Source organism: Egretta garzetta, unplaced genomic scaffold (genome assembly GCF_000687185.1).
Source record: "Egretta garzetta isolate BGI_Z169 unplaced genomic scaffold, ASM68718v1 scaffold30, whole genome shotgun sequence".
In the NCBI taxonomy this organism is placed as follows: Eukaryota; Metazoa; Chordata; class Aves; order Pelecaniformes; family Ardeidae; genus Egretta; species Egretta garzetta.
This window is the reverse complement of record NW_009258383.1, coordinates 4,122,294-4,138,413: the sequence shown is the minus strand read 5'-3', so window position 1 is coordinate 4,138,413 and position 16,120 is coordinate 4,122,294. Positions and strand designations below refer to the sequence as shown.

Below are 16,120 nucleotides of genomic sequence, written 5' to 3'. Positions count from 1 at the left end.
ATTAAGCAACAACTGTTAATGTCCCCTATTTAGAATAAGGGTTCAGTCTCACTCTCAGGAAAGATAACGGTGATTTTGCTTTTTACTTTAACAGGAGGAGGACTGGGCCCAAAATCACAATTGCTGTCCTGATACTAGGGTAGTAAATTCTCACTGACATTTTAAATCAGTATCATAAGGACTGAGAAGAGTTGCATAAGGCATTTATGATTCAAATGAATTTGCCTTGCAAATGTTACATGCATCTAAGCAAATCTGGAAGTCAAAATGTGAAAGACATAGTAAGGCAAAGAACAGCAAGTCCTCTCTTTGCACTGTATGACTAATACAGCCACGTAGTGCAAGGGCTGGGTATTGCTCTATTAGAAGCACACAGAACCCCAAGCCATGTTATTTTGCAACACTTTTCAGCATTTGAAATACCAGGGCCTGACTTTCTACATCATTTCAACCAATTACGCAGTAATGGGCTGCATGCACGTGAAGTAGTATATACTTTTGGGCTATAAAGGTGTTAGCACATGAAAAACCTGTGTGCAAGTGGGTGCACAGACAAATTTGCACATATACTTCTAGATGACTGGGTCGGAAAGTCAGACTGCAGCAGCACATCCTGTCTTTGAGAGGAAGATACCATCATCCTCAGCTCAGAACTTACCCACAATCACCCCCTGAAAGGTCCAAGATAGACTGATTTTGCTGATCTTCAGGGCAAGTTGAAAATTTTTTTTTTTCTCTTCATTTCAGTTCCAGACTTATGATCTGAGCCCACATAAATAGATTGACAAAGTTTATATAATGTGTGAAAATCAGTATGGTGACTTTCCTCACAGCCTAGTTTGAAGTTTTGTTTCGCTCTCTAATTACCTTTTCAGAATTCAAGGCCTTCAGGCTACTGTATTGCTTGCATAGCACACTTAAGAACTATGCATTTTACAAAGACACAGTTCACTTACTGGTGGTCCAGAAGCACCAATTGGGCCAATAGCACCTGTTGGTCCAGTTTCACCCTTAGGTCCTTTAGGCCCACGCTCGCCTTTAGCACCAGGCTGACCAGCTGCACCCTATGGGCAGAAAAACACACAGAACGAGGAGTTGGAAAAGCATGCAAAGGAAACAGAGGAATGGCATGGAATCAATAAAAGGAAAGCGTAAGCAATACTCACAGGAGGTCCAGCAAATCCACTAGGACCTACGGGACCAGGCTCACCACGTTCACCCTACAGAGAGGACAAAGAAGACCGGACTGGTTAGAATGGGCTTTAAAGGGGCATTTTTCTGAGCAACACGTCTTTGACACAGGAATAGTTGTAGGAATTGCTACTTACAGGGATACCACGGGCACCAGCAGGACCAGCGGGACCAGCAGGACCACCTTCACCCTAAAACAGATGTCAGAAAACATTATGACACTCGGGGGGAAGGCCTCACTGCAGTCAGAACAGGGGTCATCTTGTGGTACAGGCACACACAGCAAGTCACTCTGTGACTCCAATGGAGAAGGTGTTACTGAAAATGCTTCTGCTTTGACCTGCCCTGTATTAATAATTTCTAACAATACTTGGACAGGATAAAGAATCATTCTGAGCTAAGGTGTTCATCACCATATCAAAACCTCTTCTCACAGTGTGAGGAGGACTGTGGAGATCAGCCTCAACTAGGAAGAATTCAGACAAAGCCTAAATCAGAAACTTCTCCCCATATGACCCACTGCCATGTAGATGTGCATCCCTTCCCTGCCTTTTTAGGAAAAGGTTTGAGGTGCTATGGCAAACTTCACTAAATAGTTGTACAGTCCCAATAACGCTTGACTCCCAAGTCTGAGAAGCTTGCAGAGCTCTTTCCCACTAGAGAGATGGAACTGTTTTTTATGGAACTCCTCAGCTTAAATATTCATGCCTGGGTAAACTGCATAAACAAACAAGACACTTTTTCATTCAAAGAGTAGACTTACCCGATCACCAGCACCACCAGCAGGCCCAGGAGCACCAATAGCACCAGGGAGACCCTATAGGTCAAGAGACAGGACACCATTTCTAACAAAATGTAAGCAAGAGTGACTACTTCTAATGTTTTTTCTCTTTCCTCCCTGACACATGATTTTATGAAACAAAATCTATTCTGTTATTTTCCTTCCAAAGTAGGAAATCCTAGGACAGGCAGCCAAAACCTCAAATTAATGATAATTTTGTGTGGCTTTGCAGACTGCCTTTAGAAGTAGCTGGGCCCATAAAGTTAAACAGGATAATGTCACACTGAACAACTGCCTATGATATACAAGGTTCTCTGCTGGTGTAACTTCTCTGCTTGTGCACATGAGAAGTTATAATTTTTCTCTCTCCCACCAAATTCAAACATCCCTGGACAAAGGGCAATAAAATCATACTGATTTGTATCAAAAGTGAGCAGACATAAGAGGAAATGCAATACAGTGGGGAATGTAAGTCCTGAACATCCTTTTTAGTCACTGAAGCTCTGAGGTGTAGCAAGGTAAACCAAACCAAAAGATACTTACACGAGCACCATCTCTTCCTGTTGCACCAGTATCACCTCTCAGACCTGGGGCACCCTAGAATACACGAGGGAAAAAAAGCATTCTAATGAACACAGTGGTCTGTAGGAAAGAAGTCTTGAACTGTTTGCTGAGTATCTGTGTATTACTTGCATATCATGAGATGCTTATCATGCTAGTTTGTCTGGGGAATGGACTTTGGTTATTATTTCATTCTTATGGCTAAATATGTACTGACTTGCAAAGCAAGAATTTGCAGACAAAGGGGACTGACATGCTTTTCAGAATTATGAGCCTGCCTCTTTCATGGGAAACCTATTTAGTTTCCCCCAGACGGCAAGAATTTTGAATGGAATTAAAAATTCAAAACCAAGTTGACGTCTATTCCAAATGATGAATGTAAATTCCACTCAAACCCCCTTTTCTTTTGGTCAAGAAATAACCACCTGTAAAAATTCTTTTGGGTATTCATGTCATACTTTCTATTTGAAGCAGGAAAAGAAATGTTAAAAACAGTGATGTCATATGAGTGGTCACATAAAATGCCGTATGTTTTGCATAACAAAAAGTTATATCCAGGCCATTGCTAGTGTCAAGAAATCAGACCAGCACTCTCTTCTATCTCTTTTTTTTAATACATCCTACTCTTCTGCATTAATCTGCATGTCAGTACATATTGTTTTACAAACAATAAAAAATTGCAAGCAATTTTTATCTTAATTTCCTTACAACTCCATTTATGCTAGATGACTGGATTTTTTTTTAGTCAAAACAAATGAAGCAGTTCTAAAAATCGCAGTTTAGAGCTTAAATAATGAACAGAAGAGAATATGGAATGAGATGTACATAACAAGACAAAAATAAATGTTACAGATATTTATATGGATGACAAAGACAGCGTTAGTATTTCTTTGGTAAAGACAAGCTCATTGTTAACCAAGCCTGTGAAGCATTAACTTCCACTTAAATCAATTCCAAATGCTGACAAAAGATCAAAATACAACCTTAGAAAAGACTGTCAGTCTGTTAGACCAACAAAATCTCTAATTATTGACTACTAATGAGTCATCATGTAATACAGTTTCACAGTAAATAGGAGTCACACTGGGGTAACCTGCAGGTTTGTTTAAGTTAATGAAATTCAAGCATCTCCCAAACCTGCACATGCCATAACAGAGCAGGTTAGACCTTCCACCTTACCTTTTCACCCTTGCCTCCTGGAACACCAGCAACACCTCTCTCTCCTGGGATTCCACCAGGGCCAGCAGGACCAGGACCACCAGCAGCACCAACATTGCCAGGCTCACCCTAGCAGCAACAGCATATCATGTAAGACAGGTCAAATCATTCACAAAAAATTCCGTCCTTACTACTTTGCTCATCATTCTGCTTGCTTGTAAATAGTGTGAATAGTAGTATTTCATCTTAAGCTATTGTACTTATTTTACTTTTTCAGCAGTGAAGATGCCAGATGTGAACAGTCTCTCTGATTCCATGGGTTCCTGAGGTTTTAGGGCATCCCATATTCCAAACTAAACTTTTGTGGAAAGACTACTCACAAATATCTTGAAAACTAAGACCCATATTCCATTAGCATCAAGCCAACGTTATTTTGGTAGATGACGGCTCGTTGTTGTGCTAATGTTTTGGGGAAAATATTGCTTACTAGACATGAGAACTTGCTGTGTATAAGTAGAGGTGGGAATAAATATAAGTCAGCATTGATTTTGGCCAAAATCTCAGACCTTATCTTAAACTGGAATAATAGTATATCCAGCTGATAAGCTGTATTCAAACTTTAAACGTAAAAACCTTTAATATTGGTGTAGACTAGCTGGGATGGAGCTTTATCACTTGAAGCAATGACCCAGTGGCCATGGTGTATAGGTAACTACCTGTTACCAGTAATCACTTATGCTCTTAGGAAAGAAGGTTTTGGATTGCCTTCATCAGGAATTCAACAGTGAGGCAATGGCAGCTGGAAAAGGCATACCTTGTTACCATCAGGGCCTGGTGGGCCAGATGGACCACGGCTTCCAATGGGACCAGCAGGACCAACAGCACCGCTTTCACCAGGAGGACCTCGTTCACCCTGCAGGAGACAGTCTAATTTGAGTTTTTCCTTGAATTGTTCTGTAGCTTAGAGGTTTAAAAGCACTGACTAGTAGCAATGACAAAGTGATGCATTTTTAGCTGAACAAACCATTAAGAACTGTATCAGAATTGTGCAGCTAGAACTAAACTGATCATAAGAATTGGAACTAGCTTTTGAAACAAATATAGCAAAGTAAAGTACTAAACTCTTGCATCACGGTAACAGCTGACAAAGTACAAGTACTTCTTGAACATGGATTTTGGCTACTAGGCTCAGTCTGGTAACAGTGTCTTGCATTCTGTCATCAAATGGAGCTTCTGATACCAACTTAAGGGCAGACAATGGATTCTAGTGAAATTAGAGCCATAGTAATTGGCAAACAATTATTTTTACAGTGCTAAATGTCTGGTGAGAGAATAAAGGTGAACAAAGGAGAATAAAGGTGACAGCTAAAGCCTACTAATATGACCTGTACATTTTAACAGGTATAAGGATAAATTCTGAAACAGAGGTCATCTGGAGATGTGGAAGTAGCCAGAAACTGGGTTTGAATGTACAAAGATCTGTCAAAAGTAGAAATTTCAGTTTCACTAAATGCATCTCAGATTATCCCAATGTGATCAAGCTGGCCATCAGTGAATAACCTGATAAGGCATAATTGAGATTTTTAGTTACACTGGAGAATCTGGGAGTTTGAATGAGAACTGTAATGTGGTCAGAAAACTGACTCAAGGAGAGGTACCGCACTGCTGAAAAGCACCAATGACGCAGAAGGCTCACTTATATTGTAGCGATGTTCCCTAATTAATATATCTTTTCATTATTTTTACACATATTTTGTTAATGACAGAGAGGTATAAAAGGAAGATAGATATGAAATATGCAGATATCACAAAGGTGGAAGCTCTTGTCAACAGGAAGAAGAGCTGGCGTATTGCACAGGAAGAAGTGAATAAGATGCTGGCTGGCTCTCACGGTAGAATTGGGACAAAATTCAAGAATGCAAAGTACCAGGCCGTTTCTTTAGGTACCAAAAATGAGTATTTGTGCTGTAAATGGGGGGGTTCATCTGGTGAAAATGGCAGAAGGAGAAAGGTGATAAAAAATATCTAACAATATGATGCAGACATGAAAAGGCAAATGTGATCTGTCACAAGCAGTGAGGTATCTTTAGGAAGTGTTAATTTTGTTGTACAAAGCATCAGTAAGATCGAATTTGGAATACTGAATGAAATACACTCTGGCTGGGTACGAGATGCTTACGGCATGCTAGAGTAGAGACAGATAACTGCTACTACAATGATAAAGGGAACTTGGCTTGGATAGATTAGCAAAATGAAAGTTTAAAGAGGACATGGCTACTAATACAGCCTCAGGGGACTAAACATAGGGAGGAAAAGTGCTATTTAAACTGATTGACATGACTGTTAAGAGTATATGGGAATATTTGTCATGAATACATTTAGTCCGGAAGTCAGAAGAAAAGAGGAAGCAGTAGAAGTAGTTTAAATATCAACCTCTTTATAGGAGGTTTTGGAAAGCAAATAACTAATGGAGCATTTTATAAACTACTCATTGCTCTGCCTAAATGGGACTTTCCTGCCATGCAGGAAGGCCTCCACACAAAGCTCTCTACAGATGTTTATTCACAGTGCAGGAATAAAGGGAAGTGGGGGGCAGTATCTTCTAATGACTACTCCAGGCTCTGGATTTAGCCCAACATTTGTTCACAAAGACATTACATGGATGGTATGAGCTGGCTAGCAAGGGATGGTATGGCTGAACTGGTCAGGGTAAGAAGGTCTGCGCACAGGCACTGGAGATGAAAATTCTCATATGCACCAAGGCCACAGTGTAAAAAATAGATCAGCTCATCAGGATATTATTACTTGGGTAATATTCATGTAGCTTATCTAGAAGTTTACTAACACTGGCAACTACTGTGTCCTGTGATCATAGATCCTGATGCATACAAAGAGCATTCATTCCTAGGAGTCTTCTGCAATGAATTGTATTCTGTAACTAAGAAGAACCATTTGTCTCGAGAAACTTGGAAATGCATATAGTTACTATTATCGAACACATTATTAAGGCAGTCTGTACTAGATTTCAAATGAGTTACTCACTCTTGGGCCAGCAGGACCAGGGAGACCAAATTCACCATGAAGACCCTAGAAGAGAGTAGATGTATTGGTAAAGCTTATTTCTAAAGCAAACTTATTAGCTTAAATTGTGCTTTGTTTCTTAGCAGTAAACAGAAATGCTTCTCAAATTGCAGCAGCATATTGAAAATCTTCAGACTAAATCCAGTCTTTTAGATACACATAAATAAACCCTGTACAATATCTCAAAGCACACGTTCTTATCGGAAGAAAGAGTTAGCTATTAAATTCCAAGCTCATTTTTTCAGGTACATGCAATGTAAACTCTTTTACAGGGACACAGAGGGATGTAACTATAAACTTGAAGGGTGGTTATGATACACAGGATGCGCAATTTGCAGATTACATCACATACCTTAATTCCACAGAGTTTAGAGCCTGAATTACCACTGAGCTACCTCAGTTGTATGCCATTGTAAATTCACTGAAATCAAGTGAGGTGCAAAAGCATACAAATGGAGTAATACAGGTCAGAATGAAACCTGAAGATTTCAAAAGAAATTTGAAGTAAAATATTTTTTCATGTCCTGTCTTGTCTTTTGGGGTAGGGGGTATATTTTATTGCTGCTTAAATAGCCTTTTAAACGAAGGATTGACTTTGTTTTCTAATGGACCTTCTTCATTTGTGGCTAGCTTTAACAAAAGGGACTATTAAACTTATATTAAGCATATAACACATATTGCTTTGTTTGGCAAATGGATCCAACAGGCTCTTGCTTCACCACATGTGCAATTGTAAACATAATGCTTATGCAATGCCTGCCCCTACTTGTGGAGTACTGTATCTGTCACTCACCCTTTCGCCTGGTTTACCAGCTTCACCAGCTGGACCCGAGGGACCTGGCAGACCCTAAGTGTAAAGAAATAAGAATACAAATGAAGTTAAGGCAGAAGAACTTCATGATTTGTAAACCATAGATAAGATTGATCAGAGCACATAGTTACCTACCTGGAAGCCAGGAGGGCCAGCAGGACCTTGTTCACCCTTTCCACCTTGGTTGCCCTGGATGGAATGCAAAACAAGTGATTAACTTGGAAGCAGAAATACAGGAAAATATATGTTAAATGGGAAGTCCCACTGATGAAAAGTAAATCACAAATTGCATCTGTGTGGAGGCTGTTACTTACAGTGACTCCAGGAGGACCTTGAGCACCGTTGTTTCCCTCTGGACCAGGAGCACCCTAAATGTGTTCAGGTAGAAAGATGTTATCAAAGTTTTGATTTGTTATGAATAATATCTCTCTAAAGTATTTCCATGAGAAAACCCAAAGGTCTCTGGCTGCATATTTTTAACTCACACAGGAACACTTAAGGTAAAGTCTTAGGTTTATTTAACTTAGCCATTTGCTTGTAAGAGCTTCACTGTCAAAAGGTACTAAAGATGCTTGCAATTTTAAATTCTGGTGATTGTTTTAGTTATTGCAGCACATTCATCTTTAAGGAAGCTTCTTTTGGAATTACAGATATTGGAACTTGGCTGATAGGCTGCATTCTTCCCATAAGAGACCAATTATTTGATCCCTTAAACGGAAGATTTACTAAGTTTCAACTATCAGTTGCAAGAAGTTGGAAATTTGCAGGATAAATTAGAAACCATACACTGTCCTCAAAAATTTCATAGAATCATAGAATCATTTAGGTTGGGAAAGACCTTTAAGGTCATCGAGTCCAACCGTTAACTTAACACTGCCATCCCACCACTAAACCATGTCCCTAAGCACCTTGTCTACGCATATTTTAAATACCGCCAAGGACTCGACCACTTCCCTGGGCAGCCCGTTTCAATGCTTAACAACCTTTCAGTGAAAAAATTTGCTCAAGGAGTGCTATTTTTTTCCTTTCCATAGGATGCTAATACACCATAATTAACTACCCAATTAATACCCAAGAAAAGTAATTTTCATTTATGCCTTAATAGTCCCCACTGACAGAAGGCTAGATGAATGCATTCCAAAGTGCTTTTCTGTTTCATCATCTGTTCATGCTTGCACAGGACAATGCAAGCTTATTACAGGGGTTTTGAAGATCTACTTTTTGCTCTCTGGAGGTTGATAAAGAAAACATATCCACACACCCGTGGGCCAGCAAGACCAACGTTGCCTTTTTCACCAGGTTTGCCAGGTTCACCCTGAAGTTGAAAGAAAAAGATAAAAAAGTTAACCAAGACTTCCTATCAGATTCAGTTTAGACTACTGTACAGAGACTGATATTCTCCTTGCCAGAATATTTATTGTAATATTTCTTTAACCCTAATTAAAAAACGCACAAGTTCCATTTGGCTTGTTGAACCAGTTAGCTACACAAATAAATCTAATTTCAAAACTCCATTCCTTTATTTATTGAGATTATAATCCGTGAAACTCTGCATAGCATCCTATGCAATACACTATATATATGCGTGCATTTGTGTGTATGTATAGCAACACCACAGATCCAGGAGATGATTATTGTTATCTGTGGCCTGTGACATGCCAAGAAACCCACTGAAACCACTGGTAGCTTTTCTTCTAAAGTGAGTGAGCTTTGGCTTGTGCTCCATAAACAACAATACCCTGAAACCGAAACTTCAGCTTGGTGGCCAGCTTTTACAGAACTTTCACTGAAGTGTATACACAGAAATGGTAAAATGGACATGCAGAAATTATAATATAGACATATATTATTCTAATGACATCAATGTCCAAATATTCCTAAAACAATTACTTTTTTTTCATTTGTTTAATAATATTTTAGATAACTGGAAAATAATTTTCAACAGAACTCTTGAATGTAAGTGGATGCCATCCAGTAAGCAGTACAGGACAACCCAGGGAGATGGGTTTGATTGTTAAGAGTTGGGAAGCTACAGCTTAGTCTGGAAATACTGTCATCATAATGGAAAGTGTCTGTACTGTACTTACAGTGGGACCTTTTGGTCCAGGGAATCCAATGTTGCCAGGCTCACCTCTATTACCAGCTGGACCGATTGGCCCAACCCTACCATCTGCTCCAGGGAAACCCTAGAAAAACAAATCATGCTATTAAATGGCTGGGGTAATTTAACTGGTGTTTCAAGTTCAGTTTTAGAGGAAATGTGTACTGACAGGAAGCAAACACGATTTAACTTTTAAATACTGTTTATACATTGCATGCTCATGCATCCCTCCCTTCTTCTCCTTTTTGTAGAACTGTATTTCTTCTTCCCTTTCCATGACATAGGCCTGATCAGAGATCCACAGAAATGAATGGAAAGTTGCCCATTGATCTTCTGAGTAATACGGCAGTAAAATCTTGCCGGTTTTACACATAGTTGTGTTAGAGCTCAGTGCTGAGATGTCTGCTTTTTAAAATCTCAGTTTATATCTACATTTCTCATGCACTGGGGTAACAGAATGAAAAGCAGGGTACTTACAACAGGACCTTCCTTGCCAGCAGGGCCTGGGCTTCCAGGCTGACCTGGGAGACCCTGAGAAAGTAAAGGTTTCATGGTTTTAGAAGGACCAACTTGCATAACAGCTAACCAAATTTTTTTTTCTACGTACGCGCACACATGCACAAACAGGACTATGTCTATCAAGTTTACATCTAAAACACACTGAGGTTTAATTTGGTAACATGTGCTCTCGTGCCAGTTGAAAAATCAGTATAGGTAAGTACCTGTTTCACATGGATAAACTCCCCTAGGCTCTAGCAGAGAATGTGCTTATATGTTTGCAGATACCTAATAGTTCACACATGCATTGAAAACTCTTTCACTTCGTAGTGTGGGGAGGGAAGAGAAAGAGCAGATTAAGGAGAATAAAAGACAATGACATGGACACAACCTGGCTGAAGCCAGCACCACTAAAGTGGATGGCTATCTTCAGTGAAATAATTTGCAAAATAAAATTAAAATAATTAAGATCAGCCATCTCACTTAATTTTAGTAGGGTTTGCTTTTCTTTTAGTTAGTTACAGAGAACACACACACTTCAGCTGTGATCTTAATGATCACATTCTGTAAATAATCACAAGTGGAACCCCTTCTCAGAAGTCCATGTAGCATCCAGCACAAGGGGGCACTGCTCCAGGACAAGGCAATCAGATGCTACCACATACAAAAGAAATTAATTTCAATAAACATTTTGATGCCTCTTAATCATTTCCTCATGGATGTTTTTTCTATGGAGTAGTGGAAGCGCCCTAACTGTGGTTAGCACAGGCTGAATTTTTGCAGTTGGATTTCTGACTAATTTTGTCCCTAAATTGTATGTAATTTTCTTTTTGCATAGTTCAAACTTAAACCGCAGAGTTCAAACTTACTCTCGGACCCATAAGACCAGGCTCACCAGGACGGCCACCATCACCACTAGGACCCTTAGCACCAACAGGACCACTAGCACCACGGTTACCAGCAGGTCCCTACCAAAATATATAAATAAAATTAGGCAGAGGTAGCAAAAAGCATCACACATCTGTATATAAAAGAAGGTAGTTTAGAAATGGTGACCCAGAAAAAAAGTCTTACCATGACACCAGCTCTGCCATCAGCTCCAGGGAGACCACGAGATCCAGGCACACCCTGCAAGTGAACACAAATCAAATCAAGAAAGGCAAAGAAATACATCTGTTCCTGCAAGGTGGATAGTGCTTGATAAATTTCAACCTTCCAAGCAGGTCTGCTGAATTTGAGGTAAGTGCAGCTCTAAGCACACACACCTCAGTGTAAATGTATACTGTGAAAAAATCTCTCTTGCTTCCTTTAGATTTCTTTAAATTCTGATCTGCTTATATCAGAGCATTTCAGTGTTCATCATAATCTAACAGTGGCTCTATCCAGCAGCTAGGATCCCACAACCTGGCCCATGCTGTTTCACCTTTGCTTCTCTGGCAAGAGTTACTGGCTTCTCTATGACTCTGTACACCCTCCCAAGGTACAATACTGTATCCTTATCTCTACCAAAAAAGTCTGGTGGAAACACTGCCATTTTTCTATTATTTTCCCATGAATTCTTTTCCTGCATGAAGCCACATGCTTCCTGAAGTTCATGGATTAGTTTCCTCACCCAGCGAAAAGGGTGCTAGGCACCCTTGAAGACACTGAATTGAAACCTTTTGCCTCACATTATGTGTAAGCCAGTTAGCTGTTTTAAGCAGTTAAATCCCATCACAAAGTTTTAAGACTCAAAGATAATTCACTAAATATTACACAATAGATAAATCAAAGCAACCTCTTATTACTTCAGGGATAAGATAGTAAACAGCATTAATACAAAGCAAAAATAGGCTTGGTCCCAACTAATCAAAAAGCTCAGAATTGCAAACAATCTTTGCTTAGCAGCATTAATGTCAATTTAATTACTCATAATTACTTAATTTTCCCTTGCAAGTCTAACTTTATTTCCTCTTTCCTTTTTCCTTCTATTTCTGGAATATGAAAAGAAAACCTACTCTTAGACCAGCAGGGCCCGGGGGACCAGCAGAGCCAGGTTCACCAGTGCTGCCTCTCTTTCCTTCCTCACCACTAGGACCAGGAGGGCCAGCGGGTCCAGCAGCACCCTATTTCAGGCAAACAGAGAAAAAGAAGAAATCAGATGCTGTGTTGCAGATGCTATCAGGCTTTTTCATTGAGAAAACCCTTCACATGTTGCCATACTTACAGGCTCACCCTTGTTACCACTTTCTCCCTTGGCACCAGCAGGGCCTGGTTCACCCTAGAGTCCAAAACAAAAAGAGAGCACAGAATTAAGCATCATTCCAAAAATCTCTCTTCTACCTGGACAGCTTTTTCATGAATCAAAAATCTCTTTAATTATCCAGTGCCATGCTTGCCTCTGTTGTGATAAATGGTCAATGAACGTAACTGTATTTTTGGCTTAGCAGGCACGAAAACAAACATGTTAAAGATGCTTAGAGATGACCATAATTGAACTATGAAATATCCAGGGCTGGTTCCTCTACTGAGGATACCCGTTGAGGGCCTGATTGTGAGATCGCTGCCACATTCCTCTTGACACTATCAAGATGGACAGAGCTTAACAGTCCTTGCACTCAAAGAGAGTGCAAAGTCAACCTCTTCAGTCTCAGCATCTTAAGCATGCAGTGAGACAAAGAAATTAACTACAATGTTTAATAATAGTGGAGCAAGAACAAATTTCAGCATTAAATACAAAAATATACTCAGAGGACATCTTTTACAACTGTGGGCACTGTGTCCAATTTTCAAATGAAGACATGCAATATACAAGGTCACTTACAACAAGTCCTCGAGCACCACTAGGACCAGCAGGGCCAGGAGGACCAGGAATACCACGGGGACCAGGCAGACCAGGAGCACCGGCAACACCAGGAAGACCCTGTCCAACGGTGGGGAAAAATGGTATTATGAGCCCATTATCTTTTCTATTGCATTAACTGAATTTGGTTTTTTTAGAGCAAAAAAGTGTGAGTATGGCTGTACTTACAGCTGCACCTTTAGCCCCTGGAAGACCGTTAGCACCAGGGTTGCCCTATTAAGAAAGATAACAATACTGGTTAATTCAGAGTCTCAGGTGCACTGATCAGACAACAAAATCTGGCAAGTTACTCACTGGAGGGCCAACAGGACCGCTAGAACCGGGAAGTCCAATCTCTCCTCTTGGACCAGCAGGACCACTAGGACCAACATTACCAGCAGGCCCGATTTCACCCTGTTTGAGAGAAGGATAGAGCCCTCTATCAGTGTATGCAGTGTTAGGGCAATAGTGGAGCAATGCTATATCAGCCTGACATTAAGAAGACGGTCCGATCTATATATTCTCACTTCAGAGGCCAGGAAATCAAGGAGATGAGAGCTTTTATTGAATTTTAAAGGCACTGAAGCTGGGATGCCTAGCTCAGCTCCACTGAAGTTGATGGCTAACTTGGGAACAACAGGTGCTCAGCATATCTGAAAAGCTATATTATTGCTGAGGTTTACACAGGAGGTTGATCTAGAATCAGAATATACTATTCCAGTCTTATCTGCAGCCATGTGCAGCAGCAGCATCTCCAGCATTGGCCTAGATGCCTCACAGTGTATAAGACATAATTGACCATTATCTTGCACCTGAAGATGCCATTTGCACTGATGCAAAATGCAAAACAATGCCTGATCAGAGTGCTGTAGGATAGTGTTCACAGTGGAGCAAATGACAGGGAAAAAATGGTTCTTGGTTTTACTCTCAGAAGCTTGTATTCACTATGTCTACTACAAAAACATAAATATAATGACAGCTTCTCTTCAGCAATTTTCTAAGTAGTCAGAATTCACCCTGGACACATAGGGCCTTGAAATTACACAATGTAACCACGCTCACATCTGCATCAGAGAAGACATCACAGTTTCCAAAAGTCTTGCCTTTTGACAAGAGTAACCAGCATAGGATCTGAATTTTTCCTCATCTTCCCTGCAGTTAATATTAAGAGGTCTAGCAAACAATACTCTCTTTTCTTCTAAAGGGGGACCAAGAAAAGAGTTTTGTCTGTTGTGATAGAGAGTTTGTGTACTTGTGTTAAAGGTGAAAAACTGCATCATGCTACATCTAAGTGTATGCAGCTCTGAGCTTTTTGGCAAATGGTCAGTGAAATTTGTAAATTCAATATATGGAATACTCTTGCCCCAAATCCTCCGTCTTTCCTTGGACAAAGTAAAATTCAAAATAATGAGACTCTTACCCAGGTAAAAATGCTGAGATCTGAGCAATAACCTGAATCATCTAAGTTGTAGCCTGCAAGAGCAAAATGGTACTGCCCTAAACCTGAGAAGTTTAAATGTTATTTCTCCATTGTAATTTCAAGAACTTAGGTTGGAAGGAGCCCGATACTACTACTTGTGTAAAATGATGTAAACTGCTTCTTTGCTTATTTATCATGATCCATGTCACCCTTTGAAGGTATATACAACTGCACCACATAGGGAGCAGTAAAAAAAAAAAAACAAAATTAAAAAAATGATGTGTCTTCCTGAACCTGCCTAGCATAATCTTCAGCTGTGAAGTAACTGCTGGATTTTAAATTAGCATTCATATATGGTGTTCTCCAAATACTGTAGGGATTCATCCTCATCCCGATCTGTAACTGGTAAGAAAGCACTCCCATTTCAGAGAGGGTGTCTTTTTGCTGCCTAGCAATGCTTGTTACTATATTTCACCTTCATTATCAAATGTACCAGTAGAAGCAGATGTTCATACCTTAGCACCAGGAGCACCTGGGAAGCCTGGAGGACCAGCAGCACCAATAGGGCCCTAGGCAATGAAAGGGAAGCAGTTGTGTAAAGGTATTCAGTGATGACAGAAATATCTTGCTTGCTGAAGTAAACAGATTAAAAAAATGTACATTTACGTAGACACTTCTGCACATTACTGCCTCAGAATATCAGTTGCCTTTTGCAACTCCAAACTGACAGATTTGGTTCACTACACACAGTTAAGAGCAAGGTCAATGCTGAAAAACATTTGCAGTGCAGCTAAAAAAGTGTGAATGAAGCAACGATTGGTAAAACCTTGCCTTGAGGCCAAACACCTGAGAAAGAATAAACAGAGGATGGGCAGATGCAGGCATCTGCAAGGCAAGATATCTTGCTGTACAGTCCCACAATGAATGCAGGGGATCACTGCATCCTGCAAATGCAAGTCTTAGGTGGCTGTTTCCAACACATTTACTGTGCAGGGGTAATGGTGTACACTTTCACACCAGTAGTCCTGGACTACTGGTAACACACAAGAACCCTGTATTGATAACAGCACTTGTCCTTCTTCACACATGGGAAGAGGTTGGTAAGATCTCTGCACCACTTTGCAAGCCAGTGCTTGGCACAACTTATATTGAAGTCAGTGAGAATGTACTAGAAACTGGATCAGGCTTAACAGCAGCTGAGGGCAGGAGCTGATTCTAACATGTACCAATTCTAACATCTAACAAGGAATATTAAAATAAACTTTAGCAAAGTTAACGGAACTAAGTACAGCTCCACCATTGACTGAAATTTTGAAGGCAGGAAGGAAAACCTATTCTGGGCGATTCCTGATTTTTTTTTTACAGCTTCAAACCTATACCCTTTGTGCACACATTTATTTCACTGAAATAAACGAGGTTTACTGAAGTCAGTGGTACACTATGGCAACACTAACTCCTTTTAAACAGACAAATTTGCATTGGATTAGCACTTATTAGAATAGTTATTGTTTAACAGTCAGATAAGGACAGTTGGATCTTACTGGCCTTTCACACTAGCTCACATACTCCGTTATCAGCGGAGAACGAAAAAGATTAGCTCCTGTTAGTCAGATAGGACAATGCCGCAGGTGGAAAGCTGTGTCCTAGAGCACACAGAGCAGTTTCAGGATGTATATAATTATAGTCATCTGCAGCAC

At 40.1% G+C, this 16,120-nt stretch overlaps 1 protein-coding gene across 1 annotated transcript in view; it reads right to left on the bottom strand.

The window, feature by feature from the left end:
- Nucleotides 1-16,120, bottom strand: part of COL1A2 (collagen type I alpha 2 chain) — a 40,094-nt gene that overhangs the window by 10,315 nt on the left and 13,659 nt on the right. Inside the window, exons 16-37 of the mRNA XM_009641871.2 lie at nucleotides 14,939-14,992; nucleotides 13,319-13,417; nucleotides 13,193-13,237; nucleotides 12,986-13,084; nucleotides 12,389-12,442; nucleotides 12,180-12,287; nucleotides 11,257-11,310; nucleotides 11,052-11,150; nucleotides 10,162-10,215; nucleotides 9,671-9,769; nucleotides 8,845-8,898; nucleotides 7,898-7,951; nucleotides 7,719-7,772; nucleotides 7,566-7,619; nucleotides 6,734-6,778; nucleotides 4,506-4,604; nucleotides 3,713-3,820; nucleotides 2,516-2,569; nucleotides 1,955-2,008; nucleotides 1,329-1,382; nucleotides 1,167-1,220; nucleotides 957-1,064 (exon numbers count right to left, since the gene is read on the bottom strand). Of these exons, the coding sequence (XP_009640166.1) occupies nucleotides 957-1,064; nucleotides 1,167-1,220; nucleotides 1,329-1,382; nucleotides 1,955-2,008; nucleotides 2,516-2,569; nucleotides 3,713-3,820; nucleotides 4,506-4,604; nucleotides 6,734-6,778; nucleotides 7,566-7,619; nucleotides 7,719-7,772; nucleotides 7,898-7,951; nucleotides 8,845-8,898; nucleotides 9,671-9,769; nucleotides 10,162-10,215; nucleotides 11,052-11,150; nucleotides 11,257-11,310; nucleotides 12,180-12,287; nucleotides 12,389-12,442; nucleotides 12,986-13,084; nucleotides 13,193-13,237; nucleotides 13,319-13,417; nucleotides 14,939-14,992 (1,557 nt within the window). The remainder of the gene's footprint in view (nucleotides 1-956; nucleotides 1,065-1,166; nucleotides 1,221-1,328; nucleotides 1,383-1,954; nucleotides 2,009-2,515; nucleotides 2,570-3,712; nucleotides 3,821-4,505; nucleotides 4,605-6,733; nucleotides 6,779-7,565; nucleotides 7,620-7,718; nucleotides 7,773-7,897; nucleotides 7,952-8,844; nucleotides 8,899-9,670; nucleotides 9,770-10,161; nucleotides 10,216-11,051; nucleotides 11,151-11,256; nucleotides 11,311-12,179; nucleotides 12,288-12,388; nucleotides 12,443-12,985; nucleotides 13,085-13,192; nucleotides 13,238-13,318; nucleotides 13,418-14,938; nucleotides 14,993-16,120) is intronic.